This window comes from Molothrus aeneus, chromosome 3, assembly GCF_037042795.1.
Source record: "Molothrus aeneus isolate 106 chromosome 3, BPBGC_Maene_1.0, whole genome shotgun sequence".
NCBI classification, from domain to species: Eukaryota; Metazoa; Chordata; class Aves; order Passeriformes; family Icteridae; genus Molothrus; species Molothrus aeneus.
The window spans coordinates 48,722,097-48,744,631 of NC_089648.1; the positions used below are offsets into that span (position 1 = coordinate 48,722,097).

General features: G+C 37.6%; 1 protein-coding gene across 1 annotated transcript in view; it reads right to left on the bottom strand.

Annotated features, from left to right (window-relative positions):
* Positions 1-22,535, bottom strand: part of MAP3K5 (mitogen-activated protein kinase kinase kinase 5) — a 98,162-nt gene that overhangs the window by 29,217 nt on the left and 46,410 nt on the right. Inside the window, exons 8-12 of the mRNA XM_066545685.1 lie at positions 19,341-19,453; positions 13,299-13,458; positions 11,068-11,221; positions 8,411-8,518; positions 3,231-3,280 (exon numbers count right to left, since the gene is read on the bottom strand). Coding sequence (XP_066401782.1) covers positions 3,231-3,280; positions 8,411-8,518; positions 11,068-11,221; positions 13,299-13,458; positions 19,341-19,453 — 585 coding nt within the window. The remainder of the gene's footprint in view (positions 1-3,230; positions 3,281-8,410; positions 8,519-11,067; positions 11,222-13,298; positions 13,459-19,340; positions 19,454-22,535) is intronic.

The following is a 22,535-nucleotide window of genomic DNA, read 5'->3' on the forward strand; positions in this document are numbered from 1 at the left end:
CTCTTTCTGTAACTTTGTTACATATTGAGTGCCAGCTGTCAAGCTGATGCAGTATAATTGATTCTCACTATATTGGAAAAGGACGAAGGGAAATGGCTAGAAGGGTCACAAGGGAAAATAATGCAGTATTTGAGAAACCAAGACAAATTAAGTCTCCTTATTAAGCTTATTAATATACTGGAAAAAATCCATAGTCCTAGTGAAATCAATCTATTTTAGATGGATCAAGACAGCCATCATGTTACTACTTAATTTGTAGCACAATAAAGTAGAATTATGTATTATGTTCTGCCAAAGGATTGATGATTTGATTAATGTAGCAGGGTGAATTTTTTAAAGTATCAGGAAATACTTGGAATTTTGAGCCTTTAATAGGTGTTTAAGATTGTCAGATCCTTGCTCTCCTTCATGGTTATTCTATTGTAAAACCCTCTAAGTTTTGATGAACAAATGACTCTTTAGACAAGCTGGGGTGTCTGCCCTTCATAAAGCTACTTATGAAAAGAGTGAGCTTCATTGTAAGAATATTTGTCTCTGGGTGTGGTGACTCATTTATTTTTACGTTAGGAAAATTCATAAATGCTAACTAGTGCACGCATTTAGGGAGACAGTCACCATCCTGAGCTTATAAACTAACTTTTAATTCAAGCTTTTCCAGCATATAAGTAAACTCTCTAGAATTGGAGTAACTGATATTAATAGAATTACTCATTCAATTTCCATGTGCATTGAAACATTTGACTGACTAAATTGTTAGCTGAAACCTGACATGCCCAGAAACCACTGACAAACACAGCAGTGAATAAAAGGGTAAGAATGTGGAGTGTACACATAGGCCAGGGAAATTCATAAATATTTAAGACCTTTAAGTGAGGGTTTACGTTGCTTATACGTTGCTTTCCTCCCTGGGGAAAAAAAAAAAAGAAAAAAAAGCTAAACTAGAAAAAGGAAGACTAAAAATCACCTGAATTATAAAAAGACACAGGATAATTTGCTCAGGAAATGCCTCACTCTGACAGTGCCCAAGCAGATGTAGTACCCACTACATCTGTGACAGCAGAACTGGGGCTGAATTTGCTAAACTCCACAAACAAATAGGGAAGCAAGAGCAGCATGGCCTTGTGCCCAGCTCATGTGCATCCAGAACTCCCCTTAGTCGATAAGAAATACTGCAAATGCTGTAACTACTGATTACTAGTACTTTCAGAAGAAGCAGCAGATTCAACAGGTGAACACTGGCAGGAATCACAGAAAACGAGCTGTGTGGAACTTCAGTGTGTTTTTGAGAAGTCTAGCAGTACAGGCACCTCTTGTTGTAATTAAGTAGTCTGATGAGATTCAAAGCTCCAAGAACTTGGGATGGAAAACAAATATCCTTGTCTCAAGCTTGTCTAAGTTCTTGAGCTACAAAAGAAACAGGATGCAGACCTCTGAAGCACACTCCCACAGAAACAACACGCGTAGTGGTTATTTCATAATCCAGAACTTCTGAACAGTGAGTAAAAGCCAACTTGTAGTCTACCAAACTTCAGACAGCCACTTAATCTTCCATTGGAAAAATAAATTTCCTACCTTCTTGCTCATATGCTGCCAGCTCTGCAGAAGAGTAGGAACTTTGCTTGATAACTTAAGATGCAAAGTACCTTGAAGAAACAGCCATGTTCCAAAAGCTCTTATAAATCCTTTAAAGAATAACAGCAGTTTCTGGGCTGATTCAATAAGAAACACTTGTATTTAAGAGGTCAAGAGGGCATATGGCAGAATCAGAGGTATTTACATTGGCACACAAACCGCTAATCGATGAGTTTCTTACTCCAAAGCCAACTCCTATGACTTCCCACATACAGAGTGTGATTTAGCACTGTTCTGCTCAGGGAGTTCTACATACATTCCAAGCTGTTTTGCAGCTCTTGAGAGCTGAACCCTACTACTTGTGAAACAAAATGCTGATTATACTGGCTGTTACACGGCATGCAGAAGAAGTGACCCTCTGTCACTGCTCTGAAGTGTTTACCAAAAACGCGAGCCATTTCAAAGCCAGGTGTCTCTTCAGACCTGCTGTCTCCTTATGGAGTACCATAAATATTTATGGAGGTCTTTGTCATAAAAGCCTCCAAGATCATGTACAAAGACCTGCTTTGTACATTAAGGCTGCATTTCTAAAGCTGACTCTTACTAGTCTAGAAGGGCTGAGAATCTTTATAAAGCTGGGAACCTCCCCTTCCTAGACCGCTTTAAGTCTAGGAGCCTCAAAGTAGCCAAAAATAGCCTTGATACAAAAATAGATTAGAAGCAGGCCTAGTTCTGCAGACTCACCCACTCCAAACAATACTTGCCTTCAAAAAACTAGGAAAAAAACTCTGTAGAACACTGAAAAATTAGGTGATCAGAAACTTGCATATATTTAAAAGAAGAAGAAAAAACCTCATTCAGCTTCATGCTTGCATAAGATAAATACTTCCCCCTGCAGCTCCTCATGGAGGAAGCCAGAGAGTTCTCTAAGAATTCACAGTGACTCTTGGCTCATTATAAAGTCATCTGAGTTGTTTTGGACATCTGTTCAGATGAACAGATTGGAAAATCAATTGAAAAATTAAATTATAATTCACAGTTTAAATAACCAAAGCAGGAGGTTGCACTAGAAACTGTACTGACCACAGCATGGCTTAATAAGGGGAAGGAAAACCCAAATGACAGTAAATAAATAAATAAATTCTTTCTTTCCCTCTTTTTTTTTTAGAAGCACACAAAAACATACTGTAGCCAAAACCCAAACCAGACTGAACAAAGCATATTGTTGCAATTTTTGCCTAAAATAAGCTGAATCCCACAGGATTGAATTTTCATGCCTATTGATAGTTTGGTGTTTTAAAGTTACTTTTTGGAAGGAAAAATAATCATCCATCTGTGCAAAAACGTCCTGCAGACATAGCAACAACTCTGTGTATGGAACAGTTATTATTAGAACAGAGCAATGACTATTTTAAAAATGTAAGTTTTCTGGACCTTTTTTATCTAATTACACTAAAAGGAAAGTGGAAAGTTGCAAGATGACAAATATGGATAAATCCTAGGGAAAAGAAAAAAAGAGACCAAGGTAAAGAATAGATTGCAAGAGGTTACAGCAGTGATAAAATATCACTGTCACTCCAAGGTCCACAGCAGCAGCATAATACAAAATTCATTCAATTACTCCTTTTATTTCAAAACAAAAAAGGGAAACAACTTACCTTACGCCCCTAATAGAAGCAGCACAGAAGTTCCACTCATGGATACCTTTCTGTAACACACAGTAAAAAACAAATAAACAAACAAAATATTCCTCCTTTATATGAAGAGCCAGTAGAAATATCTTCTAGAATGAAACTCATGAGATGGAAGGGGAAACACTCAAATGACAACAGTCTATTTATTCATTATCTGTTAACACCTATTTTTCAAGGCGCTTTTTTTTCACCTATAACAGAAGTTGACATAGAAGGAATTTGGGTTATTTCTTCACTGTTTATGCTGCAAACACAATTTACTACTCTAGAAAACACTCAGAAGACCAGATCAGAAGAGATGCCAGTACACTCTTGTTCAGATGCTGAACTAGGGATCACATGTGATACTCAGGAAAGGAGGGGGGAAAATATTCCACCTCTGAGAATAATGAGAACTTGCTCTGCACACTCAATCCCCTGGTGTAGGGGAAGGCCATGTGGAGAGAGCTACAAGTAGAAAGCCTAATGCAGGAGAGCAAAGTAGAAAACTCTTGAAAAGTAGAAAGAATTTCTCAAATATGAAGGCAAAGTGTCCAAGGAAACAGAAAGGTGACTATTTCACTAGGAATCCAGAAGAGAGCAATAAAAATGCACCAAAACCCCTAAGAGCTGCTGGAGTGAAAACATGGCTGGAAGAAAGAAGCCACCTTATGAAAACACAAAGGGCCAGGCCTCATTTATTTTCAGATCTCTTCAATTTACAGCTGTCACATTCAGCAGAACTGAGTTCTCTGTAGACAGTTATATTGCTCTATGTTTATGTTCTATTAAAACTTTACTGTAGCAAACAGAAGCCTTTTGTATCTTCTAAAGAAAACATTCTCCTTTCAGGAAAAGGTGGAATTACACCACCTCACAGCTCTGGCAACATTTGGATCCCATCACAATGAGCCCCATATTTGAAGAACTTTTCCTTTCTGAAGCTGAAATTCATTTGTCATTTTAGTGATCTGAGCAAGGGCATACTGTCAAACAGAAGCATAATCAAATGTTAACAAAATCAAATTCCAAAAGAAGTCTTAAAAATGTGTAGCATATAAAATGAATAGTGAAAGATACAGAAGTCAGAACAGATACACCACTGAAATAGTTGCACAATGTGCAGAAAATGACAGTGGAAATTACTCTCCCAGCTTTAACAGCTTTCTATGATGATTCCTACATCAATTTTTTCCTCTTCTGTAATTCTTTCCATCCTGCTCAAATCATATTAAATGTTGTGATGCTAATATGGAATGCCTAACACAATGGACCAAAAATACAAGCAAACATCTTTCTTGATGCACAAGTTCCATAACTATGGTAAGTGTAAAGTAAAAAGCAGTAACTTCCATATCTCTTCAATGTTAAATTGGGTAAGGGTTTCTTTCAGGGGGTAAAGGAACAGAAGAGTAGTCCAATATTAGGAAAAGCTGGATTTGCATCTTAAAGTGGAAGTACTAACTGATGCTAGTTATGGCACGTTTGTGAAATGTTGTCTGGTTCTCTCACATGAAGGAAGATCAACTCAATCCCTATGCTTACAAGGAGGGGTTTCTGAATATGCTATTACTCCCTTCATATACAAAATCTGCTGCTTTCCAATTTTCCATGCTAATAAACTCTCTTCAGACCTAAGCTATTGGTGTTTGTCCAATTCCCACTATTGGGAATAATCTAAAATCTAAGTAAGTTAAAATATACATCCTGAGCGGCAGAAATGCTCAAGAAACATAACGAGAAGCATTAGTATTGGTTTTTTACCTGTCATCTATGTGAAATTGATCTCTTAAATCTTAATTATCACACAAAGTTCTCAAGCAATGAAATAACATAAAAGTTATGTCCCTTCATGATCATGCCAAGGTTTGAATACATTGGAGTAAATATACAAGGCGTGCTATCCAAATTCAGCATCTGTTCTTTGGTTAGGCAAAAAAAATCATCAACTACCCAAAACAAAACTCAAAATGGATTCAGAAGCCAAAGCAAAACAGAGACAGGCTGTTCTATTTCAAACTTACAAACAGCACTGCTGCATTCCTCTAACCCCATGCGGGCAGGGCTGCTAAAATTAGGGAATTGCAAGGCGAAGGTAATGTGCCTTCTACAAAATAAAATGCTGTCTGATTTTTCTTGGCAGTTGTTTATCTAAAACTCAGTATTATTAAAAACATAAATATTAAAATACATAGCAAAAAAGCAATAGAAAAGAAAGAGGCTACATTATTTATCCTGGTATTGACTGTCATTTGTCTATTTAATAAAAAGTTCCGGCTGCAGACTCCACTGAGTTTCAGTTTGGATGTGAAATGGAAATTCAGCTTCTTTGTGCATGAAAAGAATTTCATACACTTTGTAACTCACAGATCTTATTCTTGGAGCACTGACCAAACTCTGGAAAACAAGTAGAACCATGAATTTATGGGCCAAAATGAACTGAAATCTGAAGCAGGAATTGCTAAAGCTCTGACAGACCTATGGTTGCTAGATTGAACTTGGATAGATGAAGACATTTCCAAGCCCAGCTGTCTAACACACCCTTGCAGCAGAGATAGGTGGTGCTTGCTTTTTAATCAACCCCAAAAATGCTTGTTTTCAGGCTACTAAGGACAAAAGTATGAGTCTTCCTCTGTGCAGTAGACTGACAGATAATACATCCTTTTCCTTCACAAAATATCTTAGCAAAGACAAATACTATACTGGTTATATTCAGCTGAAAAGGAAGCTGGTGTCTCCAAATTCTTCTGGTCCCTTTTCTCCCTCTGAGGTTTCTGATGGATTCTAAGGACTCTGACAAATTGCAACAGACCATAATTGTACAGCTGAAGGTGTAACAATCAAATTGCCCATTGCATTCTTTCAATGGGTATGATGGCTCACAGGGTACAGACTATCAGTCAGCCTCCTGGCTACTCAAGAAGCTCACCACAGTAAGGATCCTGGCCAGAGCAAAAGTACAAGGAGTTCACTTAATGTCTAATGCCAATGATTAAGACTAGGCCAGAAAAATAGGAAAATACTATTCTGCAGAAAATACACATGCCTGACATCAGGAAGGAGAAGAGGGAAATGGAAAGAAATGTTTAACATGCTACCTATCTTCTGAACACCAAACAGGCATAGACTAATACATACAAATCCTTCTCCCAGACAGAGGGTAACTGGGCAGTCAAATGCCACAGCTATGAAAAAATATCATTGCTGAATGTATCAAGCAAAATATCCCAGTAGCTAAATGATAAATGAATGCACATTTTGGAATATGAGTGCACATGCTCAAGGAAGGTTAACTCTAAGTAGAACATGGGAAGTCACAGCAATGAGGTGTCATGTGTGGCCAGTACACCAAGCCTACTTGTTTTTCCTAAAAAGAAACCTACACAAAATCCCCACAGTAAGAGATATTAGGATTCTCCTTAAAAATACTGTCAGGAAAACCTTGGAGAGAGAAAGGAAACCACTTAATATAAAGACTTTGTTAGCAAAAGAACAAATGTGTATGAAATGTCAACAAATTCAGACTGAAAACTAGAAGACTTAAGGTATTTTCACTTCACCAGCAATATTCTACTCTTTGTTCTTCTACAGTTGCAGTGGAGTTATCAAACCACTTCTCAGCATGATTGGTGAACTGTGAAACCTATACTAATATTCAGAAAGAGCTTGATCACTTTATGGGAAACATTATATGGGGAGAGTATCTGCAACAGAAGTGAACAGACCTCAACAGTCCAGAAAATTTCTTCTAGTCCTATGTTCCTTCTTACACTACAGTTAAGCTACTTAACAGAATGAAAAGTATTGTTTGGAGGTGAACCAAATATACACACAAAAAAGTCCACAAAAGAAAAAAAAAAGCATGTTCAAGTAGTCTCTAAATAGAATAAATTCTGAATACATAAATACTTTCCAAACAGGTATTTTAGAATAGCAAGATTAAGTCTGTAGTTCTGACAAATAATTACTTACAGTATGGTAAATTTTTATTTTGCCCAAGAACCGCATGCATTTATTTTTTAAATTATTCTCAGAGGCTGAGCCTACTTCAAAAAACATCAGTCAGTATAAACCACAAATAAATAGAAATTTATTGGTCTAGGCAAACATTTCAGTTTGTTCTCTATATATGCTTTTTCAGCTGCCATTTACGTTTTCTCATGAACTCACAACAAAACTAAGCAGTAGAGTGTCACTGTATTTTGTGTTCAAAAACTTTTACTAGCAGGAAAGCTGATGATTGGACTTACTAGTGTTAGGTTAACAATTGGACCTGGTGATCTTGAAGGTCTTTTCCAACCTAAATGATTCTATGGTTACCTGAAAAAAAGGTCTTCATTGTCCTATCCTGCAGGCAAACAAAATGCTGCCATGGAAGAATGAACAGTGCTGGTTACAAATCACAGCATCCCCGGTGTTCTGCCTCCAGCTGACTGAGTCTCTGTCCACTCCTCATATACTCCTTCATTTTCCTTTGCTGACTTCCTTCTCTAAGGTTCTATGACATCCTCTCTGTCATCCCTCTTGCCAACATTTTGCTTCCTAAACATCCCAGAATGTAATAACCATTCTAGGTTTTCCCCACCACTTCTATCTCCAGATTTTCTAAGCTCCTTTCCAAATATCTCTGGCTATCTCGCACCTTGACGTACAGACTTAGAATTTTCAGTTTCTAGAGCATCCATCTGTCCTTCTGCCAAATACTTCTTTGGCATTTGATTGATTCTGCTCCCATTTTACCATATCAGTCTCCATTACTTTCATAGTAAAGGAATATTTATGGCAGCTGACACGGAAAACTGCAAGGGCAGGAAGAAGATAGTTCAGTAAGTATAAGTAATTTTATGCTACATTATTGATATGATGGCATTAAATTGTAAATTACTTATGAAATCTTAAGCAACAGATTTGCTGTATATCATACAATGGCTTAAAACAACCTGAAGGAAAATGCAAGTTATTTTGAAAAATGATGGGAAACAAAAGATCCATTAAAAATCAGGACAATCTTAAGCACAGCACAATATCTCAGCATCTTCCTGTGTGTTACTAAAACACTTTTCTACTTTCCAGAACCATAATTAGATGCAACTGGTCACATGCTACATGCCTTATGTAGCATGCATACTTTTAAATTGTGAAAAAAGTTACAACTACAAACATACCTTGTCATCAGGCAGCACATGCCAGATGGATACTGTCTTCTCCTCGGCTTCACTGTTGATGGAGAGATATGAGGGCTGATAGATTTTTGTTGGTTCTAATATTAAAACCTTGCAGAAAAAAAAAAATTCAATAATTAGTGCAAAATTGATAGAACTTCAAAAGGTATTGAAAACTGTCAAAACTATTTCTTTAGTCATACCATAGCAGGAAAAACAGGGAAATAATGAAATGCAAAATTTTAGGTACTGGGTATCTAAAATTTAGGTACTAGGTACTAGCCACACTAGTGTGGCTGCCAATAACTTAAGATTAAAAAAGAAAAAAAAAGCCGACTTTAATTTTTTTTACATAAGGCTATTATGTGTCCATTGGTAACATGTATCAATTTTGCAATTTCTTTTTTTTAAATGTCAGGTTTTTCTGTCACAATTCAGTCTCCTACAATGCCACTCTAGAATGTCTATCTCCCATGTGGAGAAGGTTCATGGTACACCTTTATCATCTTTTGGTAGAAGCATATTTGGGTGAAGCAGAGGAACAGATTAACCTAGAGCTAAATTGAACAGCTTTTGATTTAGGCCACCATGAACTGTAGCCACTAGAGCAAATTATTTTCTCAAAAGTAACAAGTACCACTGCAAGAGGTTGACAGCTGAAGAGTATAGAAAATGTTGTGGAATAAGAGAACAAAAACTAGAAGCATAATTTAAAAGAGATGAGATGCAACAGTGATTGACTAGGACAAGTTGGTCTGCATCTATTTAAAAAGTATATAAACATCAAAGTAGAAAGTCTTGGAGAAATCCATGGCTTAGAGTGAAATCTAAGCCATGTCTCTTCCTTCAGAGTTGATAAGCACAGAGATACACTGGAAGCAGCGCAGGGCTAAATTCTGAAAAGTACCTACACATTTAACTCTGTAAATTATAAGCAGTGGGAATTAAAATGTGTTGCTTGACATCTCCAGACACCTACAGCTTGTAAAATCTGATTTAAGCCATTTCACAAACTGTGGTCTTTATCCTTTAACAAGTTGTCCATGCACTGCCATTTCTTCCTCTAAAGGCCAAAGTGATGACACTGATGTTACTGGATAAGAGAGTAACTAACAGCTAACTTAGTGCCATGCACAGTGGAACTCTTAAGCTCAAACTCTCAGCATACACAGAACAATGCACAATAAGGAAATATGAAAAAAGCTTCTTTTAGAATAAGTTAATTGCAATCAGAGAGAAGGGAGGGAAAAAGATGTTGCTAATTTTTATTTTGTTGATTTGTTGAACTGTGTGATTTTCATTCTGAACAGGCACAAATGGAATTTTTGTATGATGAGAAATCTCATATCTCTGTCTGCAACACCAGTGTAGTCAGTTCATGAAATCACAGAATAGACTGAGTTGGAAGGGACCCAGAGGGATCACTGAGTCCATACAGGGATGACCTTGGCCTTGTCAACTCCATGCTCCAACCAACTTCCTGTACAGCACCATCAAACCAGGTGGACACTGGGTTTATCTCTTGGTTCATGCTATTGCAGTGATCAGCTTTGGTTTACCTCTTAATATTAATAAAACTTCAAACAATTTTATTTGGACACTTTTATATGCCAGAACCTATGGTAAGTATGTAATTGAACTATTCCAGCAACTAAAATCTAAAAGGATTATGCCTTGTCTTGTACAAAACCCAGAAGATGCAAAATATCTTTTGTTTCCCAGCAAAACTTTCTACCTGTTCTCATCAGAAAAGGAAAACCAGGCTCTTTAGACAGTCTCAGTTGTTTTTACTTTACTGCCTCAAGCTCTTGCTGTTTAACATTGAAGTCTTCCTAACAGTTTATTAACACATCTACACATGGAAGGTAAATGAACTGTACCAGACAACCTGTATGCACTTTAACTATCTGGGAGGCAATAGCAATTCCTATTTAAGACAAAAAGCTGGTTTTACTGATGGTTAGCTGAAAGGAATACCCATATTTCCTGGACATATACAGTTTGTATGTACAGAAAACATAGACTTATTTACAGTATACTTTCAGGATACTGTATACATGGTACAGCACTGGGGCATCTAATAAAAACTCTCAGCAATTTTTTTGTGGAAGAAATCAGAAACAAATATATATACACACACTTATAGTGCAATGTTGTTGAAATGCATTTTCTAGTAGCTGGAACAATAGATTTCTGACTGTTTGGGCTGATTTTTAACCTCTGAAAGGGAACAGTCTTAATTGGCAGTAGAGTATACAAAGTCTGCTGAGCTAGAAAAAGACTGAAATTAATTAATTTTTTTTTTTCAAAACACCATATAATTAATATATAATCACCTGGAGTACACTGTAAATGTTTGCTTTAGAAGTATACCCATTGGTAGCAGACAATAAATACCAAAATTCTATCTTGACTTTTTTCCTCATTACTTTTGTATGGAACACATTGTGTAATCCTGTTGTACCCATGTGCATTCAACTAAAATCAATCTAAGATTCAGGTCAAATACATTCCTTCTGGACAAACAGTTAGTCTGGCCACCTAAAAAGAAGCAGAGCTTTGTGCTCATTTCCTTTACATCACAATTTGTTTTAAAAGAGCCCAACCCTAAAAACATTACCAAAAAAAGCCTCAAAGACCCAAAAAAACCAGCCACTTACTGGAAATCGAACTACAGTCACATCTGTCTTTGTGGCTTCAACTAGGAAGTCCATCCAGAAGTCCACAAGTTCCTGTTTGGCTGTATGTTGCTCTGGGGTCAGTTTCTTAAAATGCTGATATATCAAAATAGTCTCTACAATAGACTTCAGGTACCTGTGACCATCCAAACATATACAGATAGTAAATTCAGTTCAGTTTGTAAGCAGTAATGTCTCTACCTTTAAACACAACTGAAGTATTCACCATTGCAACACCAAGGCTGCCAGTAACTTTTCACTTCTCTAGGATTGCTTTTCATAATAACAATTCCCAACTAGAATTGGAAACGCAGCTGCTAAATGAGGCAACTGAAATATAAAAGAGTCCTGGAACACTCCTTCCTGCCCATATACCTGATACCATACACTGTCTTCTACCCTAAACCATGAAAAATTCATGAAAGAGCTAAACCCTCTGCCTAAGGACCAAGCTGAGCCCATGTTAAACTTGTTTCAGTAGTGACCGACCTCAAAGAAAAATTAAGGTAAAAAGTCCACTAGTTTAAGTATTCTATCTCCTATATTGTGTCTGCGTTGGCAATTATTTAACACATTTCTAAAACATGATGCTTCTGGAACTAATTATCCTGCAAAGATGACAACAGCTCTGTTAGGCACTCTTTTGGCATTGCTAGAGAAGGACAACTGGTGTGTTGAATGTTTCCCCTAAATGCAGTTTATCCCTCTCTCTGTTGTTTTACTTTCTGGGGCTGATTTCTGGGGCTTCTTGGTACCATTGCTTTCTCTTGGCATTTTTGAAAAAAAGGGTTGTAAACATAATCTCACACAATTTTTATTAATACTACAGCAAGGAGATATACACACTAAAAGAGGATTTATCACTGCTATCACTTTATCACAGTTAGGCTATTAATGAAAACTTATGTTTCACCCTCAGAGGGTCTTTCATGAACATTTCCATAGCTGTGCAATTTCTAATTATCCTGCTTAGGCCATCAGGATAGCTGGCTTATGGTACTGTGTCTACTCTTGTTTGCACCAAGTGGGCCCTGCTATAAAGCAGGCAACAGGCTGGGAAGGAACTGCTCACCGGAGAAATTCTTCACAAAGCACAAATGAGTGAGCTGTATTTTCAGAGTTTAATCCACAGACTTAAACCCCAGAGGCACTGGGGTACATAAAATCCTGACAACTAGGCATTCATAATCTCCAGAAAATTCTACCAGGAGACTTCCAGACACTGTTATCCAGCTTCTTAGAAAAATAAACACATAGTAAAAAATTGAAAACCTTGCAAATAAATACACTGCAAAAAGCATTTATGAAATGTTTTGTCTGAAAATTAGAGTTTTTAATTTTGACATTTTCTATGTTATGTCAATACAGCAATTTAGCATTTCTGTATTTTAGCATCCCTCTGATCACCTTCTGGAGGTACAATTTATCCTTTATAAAAAGATAAGAATATATATGTTGTGATGTTCACTCTTAGAGTTAGCAGAGTGACAACTTTTTTAGTCAGAAAAGAGTCTTGGCTCTCCCCATCCAAGATAATCCCAGCCCTTAATGAGTAGGTGACTGGTCCTTAATTGCTGCCTATATTCACCACTGGTGCTAGGAACCTGCTGTCAGAGCACACATCTCTGGGCCTTTGCATAACAGATGCTGAGTTAACAGGGTTGCCTTTAACCCTGGATTTATGGCCTTTCTATTAATTGGACTTTGATTTGCAGTCTTCTCAATCGCTACAAGATGCAGCTTGCACCACACAGCTCATTTGCACTCAGTTCCTAAAACAACTGCTGTGTGCCATAACCTTAACAATATATAAAGGTACAGCCAGGCCTCCTTAGCTAAGCTGTCTTCATTGCCCAAAACCTTCAGGCTATTATGATTAACTCACAAGCCACTACCACTTCTCTTCAGCAATGTAGCCACAAGCAACTCCTCCTTTCTCCTTTGCCCTCAGAAGAGTTTGAAGTCCATGATGAATCTGCCCTTCGCATACATCAAATTAAAGACCCATATCAGATCTACCCCTGAATAAGGGCAAAAGGGGAAGGAAGTTCCTTCTCTGGATAAAAGTACAGTGAAATAATACACACACAGTAAAATTTGTTAAAAACCACAAAATGGTTTCCTGTCAGCTGAGTACAGTGCCTAATGTGAAAGCTGAGGCAGTCCAATGTTTTCAAACATAGGAATGTACATGGCCTTGTTTATCACCTTACCATGCTGGTGCCTTTAGTTTAAACAGCTTTTCTGAAGCCTGGATCACTCGTATATGATCATTAGCCAACATACTGGCCCCCAAGAAAGATCCCACTTCCCAATAGCTTTGCAGTTTCTCCAAGCTCCCCTTTTTACCAAGCAGGCTGCTGATCTTTACTCCTGTAGCAAAGAGAATAACAAGTCACAAGAATTTGCATTAATGCAATTTTAAAATAACCATTTCCCTTATTAAAAATCTTCTAATTGCTTACATGACTATACCCTCTCCATTTTGATAAAATAAGATGGAAATCATACTTACCAGTTAATGTTATATGCCTTCCAAACCTTCTAATTGGTAGAAAATTCTTTTTTCCCCACCCCCTCTTCCTACAGGCTTCTCAAGCAAGTAATGTTAAGACATCACTGTCAGGACAAGGCCACAGTCAGATTACCTATGTTCTTGCATGGACCTCATCTGTAAAGGTAAATTGGGGCCTTAGGCTACACAACATAGCTGCAAAAACTTAACAGATGCTGAATAAGGCACCTATTATGTTTTTTTCTGCTTTGTTTTTTTAACTTACAAGCCCCAAGCCCCAAACTTACCTTTATAGACAAGGTCCCATGCAGAAGGAACAGATGATCCACTGGGCTTCTTCCAGCAGTGATGTTCTTTTAACTGCCGCAAGTCCTACCCCAATGAAAGACATCTATTAATATTCACAAGCCCCTCAGCAACTCAAGACTACGGCGAGCCTCAGGTTTTATTTTGACTTGCTAAGTTTGCTGAGAACTACAGGCTCCCCTGTGGCCTTCAGGATGAGTTTTAGTTCATATGAGCTGCTACATATAGCTAACATGAGATATGCTACACCATCCCCTGCAAAAAAACCACAATTTTCAGCTTACACAACAAGCTGCTCCATCACTGTAGTGTTTTATTCACTTTTCCCACACTACTCCCCTATGACAGTTTCCCTCTCACATCATCTTCCATTGTCCTTGATATTCAGGCTGAGTATTCACAAGAAATTTCAATGCAACTGTTGATCTTGTTTTTTTCCTTAACCTTCCCTGAGTAGCTAGCAGACTAAAGTTCATGGTGGAAGCAGTAATAAATATTAAAAAAATGGGTATCATTACATAAGCTACATTTCAACCTACAAAGTTTATCTTGTTTTATCACATTGCTCACATTTTTATGACATCTATGTCAGGTAATAAAGGCTTTTAAAAATGCCATAGATGCTACAAAGTGTCTCTGATCTGCCTGAGAAATGTCACCTCCATCAGGGTACCATGGTGACCATCTCTGCAAGGCTTTCAGCCAGGGTGCTACACACGCTCACACTGTCAAAGAGACCACTTGAAGATGCACACCTCCACTAGTCAGTGCAGAATAGGGAGGGGGAATTTGTGTTGAAAGTGTTCAACTTTAGTTGGGTTGTAGAGAACAAAACCTGAATGCTATCCAGAAAACACAGTAAATGGAAAAAAATTAATCTTTCCCAGGACTTTAAAGTAACACTCCTCCGCATTATCTGCACAGGCCAAAGGGCTCTACTAGAATGTCTAAAACATTTGCATGCATTTGATAGCAACACACAATAAAAGACAGACACCTACTAATTTCCACAGGCTTTTAATGTGACTTCATCACAAGAGGTGTAAAGAACTGGTATCCCAGGGATACCTGGATTGTTTCAGTTGGACATGCCCTTGTTGATAGCTGTGCATAGGGCTAAAGTGAGGTACAAAATGAGTGTGTGGGTCTGATGAAGACTACAACTCACATGGGGAGGGACCCATGTTTCTGGCTGGCAGGGAGAGGGGTTTGTTAGGAGGGGAGGACTGGTGACAGCAATCATTTTGAGTCCCAGCTCAGTAAGGGAGACTTATAGGAAGATAGGGGGAGAAAGGATGGATGTGTGGCAGTACCTCAGGACACCAAGTTTGGGAATCATTACTGCTACGTAGCCTGGAGAAAATGGAAGTTTTACCCAAGTATTCTGTGAAGTGGATCTTATTACCTTAGAGAAGACAAGATCACCCTCTCATCAAGTTCTTCTGAGAAAGGTGAGGTACTTGGTGCTATAACTCACTCTAGTTTGTTGACTATGCTCTGCAAAGCTCATCTGTAAAGTTACTCATCCCTGAAAGGCAAGTTACTTATCTCTGAAATGTAGTTGCTTTGTGATGACATTTGCAAGAGGTTCTAAAGCCTATAACTTCAATTTAAAGAACTTGGGGGGGGGGGGGGGGGGGGCAGGATTATTTGGAAACTTGCTAAGTGAACCTTCATGAATTGAATTCTGAGTTTATGGTCTCCTTCTATAATTTCTCTTTTCTAGGTTTATTTTTACTTCACCATCTTTAAAAGGTTCTTGAGAGTGTAAGAAAATCCAGGCAAAGACAAGACATTCTTTCCTTCCAGGATAAATTTGGCATTCATAAGGGGAGGGAAAAAAAGCAGCAGGAATTCCAATAAATTTTATCAGAAATATTTTGCCTTTAAAACAAATGAGGCAAAATAGAGGAACCATTAATGCCAGAAAAGCCTTTCTTTTTATAACACCAAGAATATATCCACAGCTTGTGATGAAAATAAGATAACAGTAAGTAGATATTACCAGTTTAATATTAATATGAAGGCTTTATAAATAAACTGCTGTCCTTGCTCAAATATTGATGGAACAATTCATATTACAGGATCCTTTGTGAGTCAAAGTTGCACAGCCTGCAGAGATCATAACTGGCAATGCAGATCACAGCATTTCTGTTCTGGTCTCAAAGTTATTTGTATGGTTAAGAAAGCAATACTACTCAAAAAATAGAAGGAGGGTTTTTATTAATAATCTGTTTTCTCATTTAGGTGTGAACTATTATCTGACAAGTACAGGTAGGAAGTTTTAGAAGGCAAATTTTCTGATCTGGTGCAGATTGGTAAAAATTCTCTTGGATTTATTCTTCTTTTACTGCAATTATTATAATATTCCAAATGTAATCAGATATGCATCTTGTAATTACAGTCTCATGTACCCTCTGAGGAACTGATAATGACTACATCCTTACCTACACCTTTCCCAGCCTAGCAATGTAATTTCCATATAACCTGGACTGAACTTGATGAGTTTGGTCTTGCATCTCTCCTGATCTCCCAGCAGAAAACAGAACTTCTCTAATTTCTGTGTACTACAGATAATGCTGCGGGTGGACACCAAACAGAAAGCACTGCATGGAAAATCTAACTATTGCTAAAAATTGATCTTTACCCACAGATCTAAACAAGAGGTGTCATCAAAAGAATTACAGTTATGTAAGAGATACTTAGGACCAGAAAAAAAATCAAAACATTTTCCCATACAATCTCTGTGATATTGCCTGATTTTGTTTAAAACATTGACCTCAGACAAAGAAAATACTAAACCATCCTCAGAATCTAGCACAACTCCAGCCATCTGATAAACCTTGTACAAAGATCATTGTAAGGTCTTGCATCTGGGAAAACATAATCTGGGAGTGCAGCACAGGCTGGGATATATTGCACTGGAGAGCAGCTCTGTGGAAAGGGATCTGGGGGCCCTGAAAAACAAGCAGCTGAATATAAGTGAACAGTGTGTTTCTTCAGCTAAGAAACCCAATGGGATGTTGGGATGTATCAACAGGGGCATCATTAGGAGGGATAAAGAAGCCATTATCCCACTCTATTCAGTGCTTGCCAGGGCACTTCTGGAATAATGTGTTCTGTTTTGGTTCTCACTATACACAAAAGATGTGGACAGGCTGGAGAGGGTCCAGAGAATGGCCACAAAGATGAACAAAGGACTGGAAGCCTGCCATATGAGGAAAAGCTGGGTTTGTTCAGCCTTGAGGAGCAGGCTTAGGGCAGGTGTTATCACCATCCAGTGAGTAAAAGGTGGCTACAAAGAAGATGGAAACTCCTTTTTAATAAGGAGTCACAAGGAAAAGACAAAGGGTGATAGGTACAAGTTACTACTGGGGACTTTCCAATTGGGCACAAGACAAAAATTTTTCAAATTTTGAAGAATCAGCTCTTGGAATCATCTCCCAGGGAAGCAGTGGATTTGCTGACATTGAACATATTTGAGGTTCAGCTGGACAGGGTGCTGGGCCATACTGCCTAGAGTGTGCTTTTCCAGAGAAAGTTTGTAGCAGATGATCCTGGAGGTACTTTTCATCCTGGCATTCCATGATAGTGACCACAGTCTTATCAACAAGAAACAAATGATACACATAGGGTATACTATACTATAATGTATTTGAAAACATGTTTCGAAATAGCTGAGTCAGTCTGACTAAAAGTATTTTGACAATATTCCCTGTACCTAAAAAAAAGAAAGATGGACACCAGTAGCTGACAGGAGGGGTTGCTGTATCAAGGGTTTCCAGCAGACACCAACTAAATGTTAACATAAGACAGGCAAACAAACACACAAACAAACCACCTAAAGAACAGGATACTTCTGCACTAAATAATTCATGAGCTGGGGATGGAACCTTATGTAAGAATGAACATTAATTTCTGTAATGGTCTCAATACAAACAATAGGGAAAACAACACTGGACAAATTTATAAGAATATGATACCAAAGAAACAGCACACAAATTTCATCAGTAAAATGAATTTGTACAGATCTAGTTGGCTGTAGTCTCAATGCAACTAAGAAGTTTCTTTCAAAGTAAAGGATTCATATTAAACTACACAAAAAATATAGCCCAGTTCCATTAAGCTACCTAGTTTAAAATTAGGCCAGCAAGTGAGTATTTGTAAATGCTATGCAATGTATAGAACATATCTTCTTACCTCCTACTCTGGCACAAGAATTCAAATTTCAGCATAGGATGTGGAAGTATTCTATGCCAACCAAAAAGCAAAATCTCACCCACTCACAGAAGGGCAAACACAGTAGTTGGGGCAACTCTACGCAGCCTCACACATCCAAATTAATACCTTCATTTACACCTGAGAATTTAAATTTCACTTCCACTATTTATGCGAAAGTAATCACCTCACTCTGACCTTCACACTCAAAATTACCCAGGAAATTACTTCCAGACATACAGTGCACACCTAACTTCAAAACTAGAGCAGTCACTGAATATAGATACATTCAGTGGAGTGAAAAAATTTGTTTCTTTCTCACTTGACAACCTCCTCAGGAGAAACAAAGATAAAAAAAGACTTTACAGAAAGTCATGAATTATACAAATTCATGGAGAAGAACACCAAATGCAATGCATATTACAACATTCAGTCCTTTCTGCCAAATCTTCCCTGAACATATTACTGAATAATCTTGAGTTTTCACTCTCCTCAAACCCAGAAAACCACAAACAAGATCATAAACAAAATCTTCCTAATTCTTCCTTCTTAAAAAAGAATTTTTTTATGACAAGGATGGCGAGACATTGGACCAGGTTGCCCAGGGAAGTGAATGCCTCTTTGTTGGAAGTGTCCAATGTCAGTCTGAGCAACCTGATCTAGTGAAAAATCTTTGTCCACAGCAGGGGCTTGGACTAGAGGGTCTTTAAAGGTCCCTCTAACCCAAACCACTGTCGTCCTATGATTCTATGAATACAGACATTCAGAAACCTCTAAGAATGTATCAGAAGAGAAATATTCTTCTCTCAACCCAACCCAAGCTCAAGTCAAGTGCATTTTCCTCAGTCTTAGGATAGACTTCTCATCCATATTCCCTCCAGGGGTTTGTGTTTGCTTTTTTTAAAGAGTGCTAGCTGGAACTGGATTCCCATTCCAAGTGCTCCTGTTTGACACAAATGGTGCCTTTACAAAGAAGCTTATCTTTTACTGAACTCTGGTAACCTTTTAAAACCTTGACACTGAAAACAAGTCCTCATGACAGCACTCACCTGCAGTCAGGTGGGATCAGCAGTGGTGTGAGAGACCAACTTAAATATTCACATGCTTTCTGTCAAAGCTTTCACATAGAACCATCAGAGTTTTCCCCTATAACAGTGGGTGGTAGTGTACTTTCACTAGAATGTGATTTCCCCATGAATTTGCAAGCTATAATTACCAACTTTCCGCAGCTCAAAGGAAGTATCAAAGCAATGTCCAGCTGCCAGGAGGAGTACTGCATAATTAATTCCTGCTGGTAACGTTGGCTCTGACTCAAACGCCTTCTTGAACCTAGAAAAACAAACATTCAAGCTTACTTTGTAAATAACGCAATCTAGTTGGGGCATCATTACAGTTTTAGGTAATTTAAGAGCTTATCTTCTGTTTACACAGCAAGAATCCATAGAAGCAAAAATATTTTACTGTTTTCCACACATTCTTTGCGGTTATTTTTAGGAGTCTGGTATTTATACATCCTCCTCCCATTTCCTTTCCCCCCACACAACAAGCACAGATCCTAATCATCCATCCCAGTAAAATTATCCCAGTAAAGTTACAGTATCTTACAATATTCCTTTAAGATCAAATAAAAACAAATAATATTATCAGTCTGTAAAAGACCTGTTTCAGAGTTATATTTATTAATAAGCTCATTAATTTAGTCTTTAATATATTAAATTTCATTGACCTGAAACCTTGGATTTTATTGTGGATCTGCTACAATGGCACACGCAAAAGCAAGTGATACAAGAATATACCTCACACTTAGCTATGATTTCAGCTATTCCAAATTTTATTCTTTATTGAGTGTCATATTGACACTGTCCTTATGAGTTCACATAAAAAAGGACTATCCCATATTTCATTCTCCTCAAGAGGAACTGAGCAATCAAGAGAAATGGCAGAGGCATTCACCTAGGCTCAATCTTGTCTTAAAAGAACTGGAGGTGCTTCACACCAACACTGCACACACTGTCCTCATGCTAGCAATGCAAGTAGCTGTGACAACAGCAACAGGACATTTACAGTGGTTTAAACTTATTCCTCAGAATAACACCTTTGGTTGCAGGTATACATACACATATTCACACCTCCGTAGGGAGAAGGCAAAGACTACTATCGTATGTGAGTTAAGGAGCACAAGAGATTTAGTCAACACAACTCACTACCATAAAAGCAATGGCATTTAAAATTACTTTCTAAAGGATGAAAGAAATACAAACAAACAAATGGAATACACCTAAATAATTAAAAAGGTTGTGAGATTAGTATATAAGGAAGGAAAGAAAAACAATCTGCACAAACCTTAAGTATTTAACTTCTAGACCATGCTTTGACATGCAAGCAAAACTAAGGCATTTTTATACCACCAGGTCAAAAATACAGCCGGTTTTTAATTTGTTTGTCCATTTTTCTGCTCTAATGATTAATGTGTTTGCATCCTTTAACATAAGCTCTGCTCTCCAAAACTGTAAGACAGGCTTCTCTTCAATCTGCTACATATATATACTTTTTATACTTCAGCTGCCCACCTCCAAAGAACTTAATCATTAAACAAGCACCTACTGCTCTAAAGAAAAGCAAGAGAATCAGAGAGTACTAGATCTTTTTCTTTCATCATCTGCAATTTTCTCTCTCTTTGCGGGTTACAAAAAAGTGAGGAAGAAAGTACATACAAAATGTTTTTGGCTCATTTAAAAAACCCTAACCAACAAAAAACATCCAACCTAAAAACAAAAAACAGAACATATCAACCAACCAAACAAAAACTAAGCAAAGGAGAAAAAAAGCAAACCAAAAAACCCATAAAAATCTGCCAACTAAACAGGACAACACTCTCATTGATTCTAAGTATATACATCTAAGGGAAGCTCTTGAGCTGGCATTATCTGTTTGGAGACACAGCGCTGTTGGGAACTGGACCGCCTTTTCTGCCCTAGAGATCTTCCATGCTTAAATTCTCATACAATACAAAAAGGAGAGAGGAAAGATTGACAGAAGACGAAGAAAAAGCCATGGAAATTAGTGGTTTTGTTCCAATATAAGAAAGACTGTACTTTTGGAAAAATGTTGCAGTTGTTGACATTTGAGAAAATGTTGCAGTGCAGACACTGAATTAGGGGGGTAGCGGTGAAAGGATATGAATAAAGACTTGGTAGCTTTGGTAAGTCTGATTCACACTGTCGGTGTGAAACAAGAAAGTGACAGCTAATAATTACTCTTTCATTCATTCTCTCATATTTATATGAAAAATGTCTTTTATTCTATTTTCTAATTGTCAGAAAAGCACATTGTTGGTTTGTTTTTTTTTAAATTGGAATAGACAAATTACCTTGGCATCACCAGTTGTTGCAAAACCAATGCTTTGGTTCTGCTGCCAAATTCTCTTTATCTCATGCAATTCAGTGTGCTTCCCTTACATCCTTATTTTTCTAAGACTGAGATAATAACCTTTATCTCAACATAACATAGCACTGCCATTGCTCCTGTACACACCTTGCCCTGTTGTGGCCTGCTGGAGCACTAGAGTGGACCTGCTCCTTTCTAAGAGCTTTTCACTAAGTTATGAGTCAACCCTCCAGCATGTCAGGCCTGCTGTGTGACTAACACTAGAAACTCAAATCAATATCCAGTATAAAATATAAACCAAAAGCAATTGGACCATCCGGTAGAGCTTCCAGCCAAATTCCAGCCTGACTCAACAGAGATCTCTTTGTTCTGTGGCAGGAGGTGCACAGAGCATTCTGCATTGGGTCTCAGTTGCCAGAGTCCTTTCCTAGACTGGAATGCCTGCAATCACTTCCTGTCATCAGATCCATGATTGTCATGATTGCTAAGATGCATTTATTCAAAGTGTGTTTAAATGGCTACATGAACTCACCACTGTTATACATATAATCATTCTTAGTTCAATTATGTTTGATATATCAAAGTTTATCTGTTCATAAGGCACCATGAACAAGGAGAAAGAAAGATGTACAATAGCAAGAGTAATTTGTATTTAATTAGTCTGTAATAATGCCTAAAATTTGTATGCAAAACTACACTTTTCTTCATATCTTTATATTTATGATATTAGCAAAATACAGTGTTTACAAAAAACCCCTGAAAGTTTTTTACAGACTTTGCACTTTACAGGAAATGAAACTTTTTTAAATCCAAAATTATGCTAGGAGGAATGAAAATAATATGTTGCATTCCTGTTATTTCAACATCTTTTAAAAGTGCAGTAAGAATTGCCAAGCTGTAAAGACTGACCAGAAGTTATAAACTGAATTTCTATTCTGAGGCCATAACTGGTAAACAATTTTATCTTATCTTTTATGAGAGACAGCTCTAAGCTGAAGTTTACTGAAAACAAGTGATAAATGAC